The 11343-nt window shown below is 36.0% G+C and overlaps 1 protein-coding gene across 1 annotated transcript in view; it reads right to left on the reverse strand.

The window, feature by feature from the left end:
• Window positions 1-6385: 6385 nt before the first annotated feature.
• The window catches only part of LOC110462587 (receptor-type tyrosine-protein phosphatase eta-like), an 80291-nt gene continuing 75333 nt past the window's right edge, over window positions 6386-11343 (reverse strand). Inside the window, exons 20-22 of the mRNA XM_021516597.1 lie at window positions 9963-10092; window positions 9697-9740; window positions 6386-7034 (exon numbers count right to left, since the gene is read on the reverse strand). Of these exons, the coding sequence (XP_021372272.1) occupies window positions 6946-7034; window positions 9697-9740; window positions 9963-10092 (263 nt within the window). The 3' untranslated portion in view covers window positions 6386-6945. The remainder of the gene's footprint in view (window positions 7035-9696; window positions 9741-9962; window positions 10093-11343) is intronic.

Raw genomic sequence — 11343 nt, forward strand, 5'->3', positions numbered from 1 at the left:
GGTTAACACAGTCATGGTAGGTAAACACAGTTAAAACAGCCATGATACAATGTTGGTTAACACAGTCATGGTTAGTTAACACATTTATCAAAGTCATGGTATATAGTTAACACAGTCATGGTAGGTAAACACAGTCATGGAAGGTTCACACAGTTAACACAGTAATGGTAGGTTCACACAGTTAACATAGTCTTGGTAGGTAAACACAGTTTACCTACCATACCATAACTACCATAACTGTGTAAACCTACCATGTCTTTGTTAACTGTGTTAACCTACCACGACTGTTTTAACCTACCATGACTGTGTTAACCTGCCATGACTGTGTTAACCTACCATGACTGTTTTAACCTACCATGACTGTGTTAACTGTGTAAACATAACGGCAATACTATACAAGCCATACATACCGTCAATAATGTGCATGTCATACAAAGCGTCGACACTGTACATATCACATATAGAGTCAAAATTCTAAATATGACACATAACGGTAATACTGTATATGTCGTACATACCGTCAATAATGTGCAATTCATACAAAGCGTCAACACTGTGCATATCACACACAGAGTCAAAACTATAAATATGACACAACCACATCACGCGTAGCGTCTCGCAAAAAAATAAACATAGAATCACAAACAATACAGAATGACAATAAACAAAGGCGTATAAATAACAACTGGCAAGGATTGGCAAACGAAATATGGAACAGGATAACAAGATCGGAACGACAAATGATAGACTTCTAAATAAGTAATTTCATATATTGCGCAAAAAATAATACATTAATGATTATTTGCATAAAAATAGGTTGACAAATATCAAATAATGTAAACTTATAAACTTTTACCGACAGACATCAAAATAACGCAAAACAACAAACACATTTTATATTCAAAGTGGCAACCGACAATAGTGCAACAATCAACAAATAATATAGTGCAAAAATATATGAATAATATTGAACGACAAATAGAAATATTCCTTAACAAATAAACAGAAATAATCCAGACTTATTTTCTGTATCCCACTGAGCCTTTATAGTTTGTCTACTTCTGTCTGTCAGGAATGCTTTCTCCGTGCTATGTTTGCTATGCCCGTGTTGAGATCTCAATTCAATTCAATTCATTTATTAACTTTCGGCCTTACGGCCCATCAGTACAAACATATCAATACAATGCATAATATACACAATAACACGGCTCACAATATACAGTGAGAGAGTGGAGTAAATAAATTAGATTCTTAACTTATTAGCTTCAAAAATATATTTACCAAGTTGACATAATTCCTTAGTATTGTTAACACACAATAATTGTATAAATTTAAACATGGATGGCTTTTTCCAGTAGTACTTTTTAATAAGGCGACTTCTTAAGTTTTGGTAGGTTTTACATATCAGAATAAAATGGTATTCATCTTCGACTTCTGTAGCCGAATTACAGTTCGTACAATATCTCTGTTCTCGAATAACGTTGCGATATCTACCGGTCTCGATTGCTAATGAATGTGCAGACATTCGTAACTTTGTTAGACTAATTCTATAATTCTTAGGAATATATTTGGTTAAATAATACTGAATGGAAAAGTGGTCTACGATACACTTGTATAAAAAACACTTAGAGGAAGTCTCTAGTAAACCTCTTAAATGTTGTTGGCCTTGGTCAAAAATTCTTTGACGAATAAGCGGTAAAATTAATTTAACATTAGTCGACGATTGGCTTAACCATACATCACCAAAGCCCAAAGCAAATAATTCATTTTTTACATGGTGTACCCAGTTAAAGCAAGTACATGTAATCTGTTTTGATAAAAAAGAATATGCACAGTTCAGAATACAATTTTTCGAGTCGAGTAACTTAAACCAATACTTAATGATTCTGTATTTTCTGATACATTCTAAAGGCAAGCGACCAAGTTCGAAATATACCATTGCATTACATGTGGATTTTTTAACTTTGAGGAGTCTCTTACAGAAATTCAAGTGCACATTCTCAATGTCTATTCCTTTTATGGATCCCCATACTTCACATGCGTAACTTAATATGCTAATAACATATGTATCGAACAAATGTAACATGGTCTTAAAATTAAGACTAAGATTGGAGCATTTTGATAATAAAGCAAACATAGCTTTACGACCTTGGTCAGCTAATTGTTTCTGAATACTATTGAACTTATTGTTAAACTTAAATTGCACACCTAGGTATGTAAATTGATCAACACAACTAACCGTTTTGCCATTATAAAACCAAATTTCATTATTTCGAACTTTCCCGCCTTTTCGAAAAACCACAATTTTTGTCTTATCAATATTGACAGTTAATTTCCATTTCTCAGAATAACTAGCGAGATTATCCAACAGTTCCTGTAAACCCTCAACCGTCTCCGATAACAACACTAAATCGTCTGCGTATAGCATAAGAAATAAGCTTAATTCTCCAAAGGTATAATAGCTACTACAATTCGAGATAAAAAACGATTCAAAATCATTCACATACATGGAAAAAAGTATCGGAGACAGAATTTCCCCTTGCAATAATCCGATATCATTATCAAAAAAGTCTGATAAGCAGCCTTTGAATTTCACACAAGACCTAACATGATTATATATAGACTTGATGACTTGCAGCAGCTTCCCTCTTACTCCCAACTTCGATAACTTATACCACAAGTTGATCCTATCAACGTAGTCGAACGCCTTTCTAAAATCCACGAAACAACAATATAGACGTTTATTTTCACTAAAAGATTTTGTAATAACTGAATGCAGAGCGAAAACGGCATCAACAGTGCTAAGACCAGGACGAAAACCAAACTGTGCGTCAGTAATAATATCATAAGACTCCGACCATTTTACCAACCTCGTATTCAAAATTGATGTAAACAGTTTGCCTAGACAACTTACCAAACTAATACCTCTAAAATTGTTAGGGTCACTTTTATCTCCTTTCTTATGAACTGGCGTAATAACAGCTATAGACCATTCGGAGGGAAAACATCCAGAATTAAAAATGCCATTAAATAGTACACTCAAAACAGGCAATAGTACATTTTTACCAACTACGAAACATTCATTTAAAATTCCATCAAGTCCATGTGATTTACCCCGTTTCAGGTTACCTATCGCTTTAGCTATCTCATACACCGTAATAGGACAGTCTAATTCATCATAAATTGGAATAGAGTTATCATTGGAATTAAATTCACCTCTATTTTCTGTTACATCTGAATTATTAACATTCTCAGATGACAAAGTCTTAAAATGGTCGTACAAATTATCCATACTCATTTGAGGTCCAGCTGCTTTAGGCGACGAGAATCTCTTATAAAATTGTCTCGGATTATACTTTCTTAGTTGATCAAGCATATCACCTTCATATTTCATGTACATTCTTTTTTTCTTTGCTTCTGCTGCTTTGTACAATCTTTTCTTATTAATTAAATTGTTATGATTCTCTACAGACTTAGAACTATTAAACAAACTCAATGCATTTTTATAATTATTCCATACATGTTTCAAATCGGGGTCAAACCATGGTTTGTCCTCGGATATACCTGTATCATACCTAACTTGTTTATTTACCTGGTCTCGCCCCATTGCTCCCGCACGCTTGTCGTTCCTGTGTGTACTCGGTCGCGAGAGAAAGGGGTCCATTGCTCGAAGCAATACGTTTGAAAATCGCGTAACGCAATCATCCATATCATTTTGGGTAACATCTTCCGATAGTATAACCGACTCGTTAATATCGTTTTGATTCGTTGAGAGTACATCTAAAAAGCTTACCTTGCCTTCGTCATTCCATCGATAAGTAGGTCGCTCGTTACCTGTCGGTTCACACACGTGTGTATCATCATTATCGACCAATGAAAAACGCGTTCGTATTTGCACGTGCAGTGGGGCGTGGTCAGATAACACATTGAAATTGCCAACAATAAACTGTTTAACACAATACAATAAACATGGACTCGCAATCAAATAATCAATAACACTCATTCCATTATGGCCACAATATGTATAGTCATTTGAATACTTATTTAAATCTCTTCCGTTATAGATACGCAAACAACTCGCCTTACATAATTCTATAAGTCGGTTTCCAAAATGATTTACCACTGTGTCGGGGTTAACCCTATCAGTATAATAATCATCAGAGACATATGAAAACAAATCAGAAAGCTGACATTTAACACTGTCGTGAATAATATCATATTTTACATAATCACATACATTACTGGTACGACTGTTAAAATCTCCCAACAACATAATATCACCCTTTCGGGAATATTGACTTATACCATATTCCAATTCAAAAAATAAATCACAGTTATACTGGTTATAGAATTGGGAATTGGAAGGTGGAATATAGACACATGCCAGGTACACATCATTTCCTTGACCAATAAGACTTTTATCAATTTTTAGCCAAACTATAGAGTCACATATAATTTCACAAACTGAAATATATTTAGTTAAATTTGATTTAATCATAATTAACATGCCACCTCCTTGGGAATGTGTAGTACGTTTTCTAGGTATTACATAGGTAGAGTAACCTTCAATATCAACTTGGTAGTCATTTGTTATCCAACATTCTGTCAAAAATACAAGATTATATGTTTTAATAAAATTTTGAAATTGTTTAGATTTTAATTTATTGTCCAATCCACCATTAATGTTCCATGACAGTACATTTAGAGTATTTGAAATACTCTCATTCTCATCACTGTCCTAATTTGTACTGGACTGACGTCCTCGGCCTTTAGGCTTGTCCCGTCCCGTGGGGGTCCCCTTCCCGGCCGCGGCCGCGGCCGCGGAAAGGTCCGGTACTGGTCCATCATACACTTTATCGTTTATAAAAAGTTTATCCCTAATAATCACCGCCTTTTTGTTCTCGTTTCTCGCTTTCTTACACACTGGCCATAGCCTCTTCCGCGCATCCTGAACCTCTTTCGGAAACTGGTCGGAAATAAAAATATCTGTCCCTTTTAGTTTCTTTGCATTACGTTTTACAAGCTCCTTTTGTTGGTACATATTAAATTTGGCTACGATGGGCCTAGTCTTCCCCTCCTTCTTCTCCCCTATCCGGTGTGCCCTGTCGATGATCACATTTTCACTTATACCGAGTTTGTCATGCGCGATCCAATTTACATTGGCAATGCAGTCTTCAGTCGGTACTCTCACTTCAACACCACTTTCGTTTACTACTGTGTTAAAGTCGGGCGTGGCCTTTTCTTCTACCCCGAAAAATAAAAGATTGTCTCTCATGGACCTACACTTCAAATCTAGTATGTCGTCGGCAGCACGATTGATACTGGCCCTAATACCACTCATATCAGGGGCTAAATTTTCCTCAAATTTCTTATTTAGGAATTCCTGAGATTTCTCGACTTCCGCAACCCGGGATCTCAAATGTTTCACATCATTGTTTAACTCAAGAATACCCCGTTCGATGGTGTCTAATTTAGTAAGTTTGCTGGTCAACGCGTCGACTTTTGATATTAGACACTTGGCCCATGCCGGTGGTGTGTCCGATGAATTAGGTTGAATACCCATGGGTGGGGGGCCCGAAGGGGGGGATGACATACTCATCTGGTACGGAAAATTGTAATAATTACTGGCTGGCATCTGAGGCTGGCCATTGCCTGGAGACTGGTTTGGCCAGTTCTGTGGCTGGTAATTGTGCATACCTTGCTGTGAGGCCATTATATCATACAGTTCAGGCGGTACACTATTACTGGTATTGTTAATTGATTTCACGGGTGAATGGGCATCGCTCACCTTCGCAGCCTTTTTGCTGTTTTCTCCCCGTTTCTTCTTCTTGGGCGGCATACGGGACAAACAACGACCTTACCGGCACCCACACGATCATATCCATCCGTCACAAGTACATTTTGATCACATTTCATCTGATATCAGACCACAATATTCAAACATTTTGACGGCGCTCAAAGCCCGCGTCCATTACGAGCCGTGCGCTCTCATTGACCTTTTGTGCTATGTTTGGCTATTTTAGCCTCGCCCGTGTTGAGTTCTCACTTTGACCCTGTGTGCTATGTTTGGCTATTTTAGCCTCGCCCGTGTTAAGTTCTCTTCTCACCTTGACCTTATGTGCTATGTTTGGCTATTTTTGCCTCGCCCGTGTTAAGTTCTCTTCTCACCTTGACCTTTTGTGCTATATTTGGCTATTTTAGCCTCGCCCGTGTTGAGTTCTCACCTTGACCTTTTGTGCTATGTTTGGCAATTTTGCCTCCCCGTGTTGAGTTCTCACCTTGACCTTGTGTTAGTGGATGTTGTTTTTTAATGTTCTATTTAATACATGTATAAATGAGTACAAAATACAAACAACGATATAACTTATCAAATCTTTATCTTCAAATGATGGACAATGGTACATGTACAATAAATACAATTTACGTTATTATTTTACAAAAAATATTCAACGCAACATCAATTTGTGCAATCAATATACCGGGTGTCAGATGATTACAAACCTCAACATTTGTTTTTGACTGAATGAAAATATATATGTAATTAATGAATACACTTGTGTGTTTAAACAGAACAGCAAAATACGTATATAGCACGAAATCAATTAGGTTCATAAATGATAAAGCCTATTAAAATGATGATACACATGAAAAAAAAGGAATTTTATACAAGCAAATCGTATCACATAATATATATTTAAAAACTATACATTTTGTACCAGAAAAAGCGTCGTGATTAACTCAAATTTCAAAAGGCAAAGTATAACAAAGCTGTACTATTTTGGCGCTACATGAGATATTAATATTACGATTAAACTGTGAACAATGCCTTATTCCTGTTGTAAATTGAGTTAGTTTAGAATGTAACTATCAATATATCCTCGAATACGCTATTCTTAAAAACAAGACTTATACCAAACAAACTTCTGCAACTGATGCAGTATAACACTACATAGGTGATGTCGTATCATATATGTTTGCAGACTGTCTTGAAGCAGAGTCTAACTGGTCATACACCGATTCAGGTACTTCAAAGCCTGGAAGTCAGAGAAAAAAATCCTTACAAAGTTAGAGAAAATATGTGGATGTAGTTGGGTTTTTTTTTCGATTGTGATGTAACGTGTTGTTATCTCCCTTGCCATGTAACGTGTTGTTATCTCCCTTGTCATGTAACGTTTGCGATTGTGATGAAACGTGTTGTTATCTCCCTTGTCATGTAACGTGTTGTTATCTCCCTTGTCATGTAACGTATTGTTATCTCCATTGTCATGTAACGTGTTGTTATCTCCCTTGTCATGTAACGTGTTGTTATCACCCTTGTCATGTAACGTTTTGTTATTTCGCTTGTCATGTAACGTGTTGTTATCTCCCTTACTGTAACGTTTTGTTATCTCCCTTGTCATGTTACGTGTTGTTATCTTCCTTGTCATGTAACGTTTTGTTATCTCCCTTGTCATGTAACGTTTTGTTATCTCCCTTGTCATGTAACGTTTTGTTATCTCCCTAGTCATGTAATGTGTTGTTATCTCCCTTGTCATGTAACGTGTTGTTATCTCCCTTATCATGTATCGTGTTGTTATCACCCTTGTCATGTAACGTTTTGTTATCTCCCTTGTAACGTAACGTTTTTCGATTGTGATGTAACGTATTGTTATCACCCTTGTCATGTAACGTATTGTTATCACCCTTGCCATTAAACTTATTGTTATCTCCCTTGCCATGTAAAGTATTGTTATCACCCTTGTCATGTAACGTTTTGTTATCTCCCTTGTAATGTAACGTTTTTCGATTGTGATGTAACGTATTGTTATCACCCTTGTCATGTAACGTATTGTTATCACCCTTGCCATTAAACGTGTTGTTATCTCCCTTGCCATGTAACGTATTGTTATCTCCCTTGTCATGTAAAGTATTGTTATCACCCATGCCATGTAACGTATTGTTATCACCCTTGTCATGTAACGTATTGTTATCTCCCTTGCCATGTAACGTATTGTTATCACCCTTGTCATTTAACGTGTTGTTATCACCCTTGTCATTTAACGTTTTCGTTTGTGATTTAACGTATTGTTATCTCCCTTGTCATGTAACGTGTTGTTATCACCCTTGCCATGTTACGTGTTGTTATCTCCCTTGTCATGTAACGTATTGATATCTCCCTTGTCATGTAACGTTTTTCGATTGTGATGTAACGTGTTGTTATCTCCCTTGCCATGTAACGTGTTGTTATCACCCTTGTCATGTAACGTGTTGTTATCACCCTTGTCATGTAACGTGTTGTTATCACCCTTGCCATGTTACGTGTTGTTATCTCCCTTGTCATGTAACGTATTGTTATCTCCCTGATCATGTAACGTGTTGTTATTTCTCTTGTCATGTAACGTATTGTTATATCCCTGATCATATAACGTGTTGTTAACACCCTTGTCATGTAACGTGTTGTTATCACCCTTGTCATGTAACGTGTTGTTATCTCCCTTGTCATGTAACGTTTTGTTATCACCCTTGTCATGTAACGTATTGTTATCACCCTTGCCATGTAACGTATTGTTATATCCCTTGCCATGTAACGTATTGTTATCACCCTTGCCATGTAACGTATTGTAATCACCCTTGTCATGTAACGTATTGTTAGCACCCTTGTCATGTAACGTATTGTTATCATTCTTGCCATGTAACGTATTGTTATAACCCTTGCCATGTAACGTATTGTTATCTCCCTTGTCATGTAACGTATTGTTATCACCCTTGTCATGTAACGTATTGTTATCTCCCTTGCCATGTAACGTTTTTCGATTGTGATGTAACGTATTGTTATCACCCTTGCCATGTAACGTATTGTTATAACCCTTGCCATGTAACGTACTGTTATCACCCTTGCCATGTAAAGTATTGTTATCACCCTTGCCATGTAACGTTTTTTTTATCACTCGAGTAATACTGTTCTAATAAGTAAAGGTAATATACTCATTTGAGCAATACTGTACTAGTAAGTGAAGGTATACGTACTATAATCGTTTGAGCTATACTGCACTAGTAAGTGAAGGTACATGTCCTATATTCATTTGAGCAATACTGTACTAGTAAGTGAAGGTACATGACCTATATTCATTTGAGCAATACTGTACTAGTAAGTGAAGATACATGTCCCATATTCATTTGTGCAATACTGTACTAGTAAGTGAAAGTACATGTACTATATTCATTTGAGCAATACTGTACTAGTAAGTGAAGATACTATACTCATTTGAGCAATACTGTACTAGTAAGTGAAGGTACATGACCTATATTCATTTGTGCAATACTGTACTAGTAAGTGAAAGTACATGTACTATATTCATTTGAGTAATACTGTACTAGCAATTAAAGGGACTATACTCAAATAGACAGTGTTGGTAAAATGTACATATGAGAAATACATTTCTAGCAAGTGAAGGATACTTGTCATTTGAGTAGTATTGTAAGAGCTGATGACGTTCAGTTAATTAAGTGACAACGTTGGCTTAAAACCGAAAGATATAGCAAAACTTGATACGTGTTTTAGAAACACTTACTTATTCTATAAAATTTGTTCTTTACCTGGCTATCAATTCGTTATAATCTATCAACGTAGATATTACAAAATACTAGATATTACTTTGGCGTCAGCCACTTTATGGTTTTATAAGGCGACGAATAGCATGTTAGATAATACTTTACCATTGTCAACATCTGCTTTCCCCTGAGGTTTTGACCGTCGGTACCTGTTGTAAATAGAATCAAGGCAATGCAGACAGGGGACCTGTCACTATTATTAAGTAACTTCTGTTTCCCTGGGATAATAAATAAACCTTTTATCTTAAATTTAAATAATGATAAAAGATAAACCAATTGATTAATGTAACTTTGGAAACAATACAAATTTTTATATCATATCTCTTCTCTTATATTTTCTAATGTACTATTTTATCAAGTATATCAGTTACCTTATCAAGTATATAACAGTCATCAAATTTGCAATGATTGATAATGCCAGCAAAGTTCCTAAGACTGGTACTGCTGCTGATCCTCTGCTAGGTTGCGCCTCACTGACATATGATTTACAGACATGTTCACCTACATGGGTAAACAAGAAACACTGCACTCAATTTTCAATTTCAACAGATTTATTGACTATGTATATGTCAGTTAGAGTGCACATCAGGCTAGTACTATTTAAGACCTTTCCAACAATTGAAAACGTTACATATGTTCTGTCATAACAATCCAAATAAATGATGTAGGGGAGATAACTCTAATTTCGCTTGTGAAATAAATATCTTTAACTATTCAATATTCAAGCATTGTCTGTTTAAGTTTAGGATGTTAACAATTGAATAAATCATGTATATTTGTTGACAACCCATCCTATATAAAATCCAAGGGATACAGGCCCAAGGACATCGTGTATAAACACATTCATCATCCACCAACTGGATGTGAAAAGCTGCATTGAAATAGTTCATTCCGTATCCCTTAGAAAACTCGCTCCAATTGTTAAACTAAATAGATTGCAGGAGAATCTTCTACAACTCAAGATTCAATGAGTAACATCAGTGTTCAATATCATGAAATTTCTTTAAGGATTCAATTGTAAACAATTCCTATTTAACAGGAATAATAGCTCATAGTTCAGGTCAATGAGTCATTACAGGACCTAGATCAACCACAATACAATGTCAATGAGGCGTAACAGGACCTAGATCAACCACAATACAATGGCAATGAGTCTTTACAGGACCTAGATCAACCACAATACAATGGCAATGAGTAGTTACATGACCTAGATCAACCACAATACAATGTCAATGAGGCGTAACAGGACCTAGAACAAGCAATGAGTCGTTACGGGACCTAAAACAACCAAAATATAATGGCAATGAGACGTTACGGGACCTAAATCAACCAAAATATAATGGAAATGAGTCGTTACGGGACCTAAAACAAACAAAATATAATGGCAATGAGTCGCTACTGGACCTAAATCAACCAAAATATAATGGAAATGAGTCGTTACGGGACCTAAAACAAACAAAATATAATGGCAATGAGTCGTTACGGGACCTAAATCAACCAACATATAATGGCAAAGAGTCGTTACGGGACCTAAATCAACCAAAATATAATGGCAATGAGTCGTTACGGGACCTAGATCAACCACAATACAATGGCAATGAGTCGTTACGGGACCTAAATCAACCATAATATAATGGCAATGAGTCGTTACGGGACCTAAATCAACCATAATATAATGGCAATGAGTCGTTACGGGACCTAAATCAACCATAATATAATGGCAATGAGTCGTTACGGGACCTAAATCAACCA

This window comes from Mizuhopecten yessoensis, unplaced genomic scaffold, assembly GCF_002113885.1.
Source record: "Mizuhopecten yessoensis strain PY_sf001 unplaced genomic scaffold, ASM211388v2 scaffold10809, whole genome shotgun sequence".
Taxonomy (NCBI): domain Eukaryota; kingdom Metazoa; phylum Mollusca; class Bivalvia; order Pectinida; family Pectinidae; genus Mizuhopecten; species Mizuhopecten yessoensis.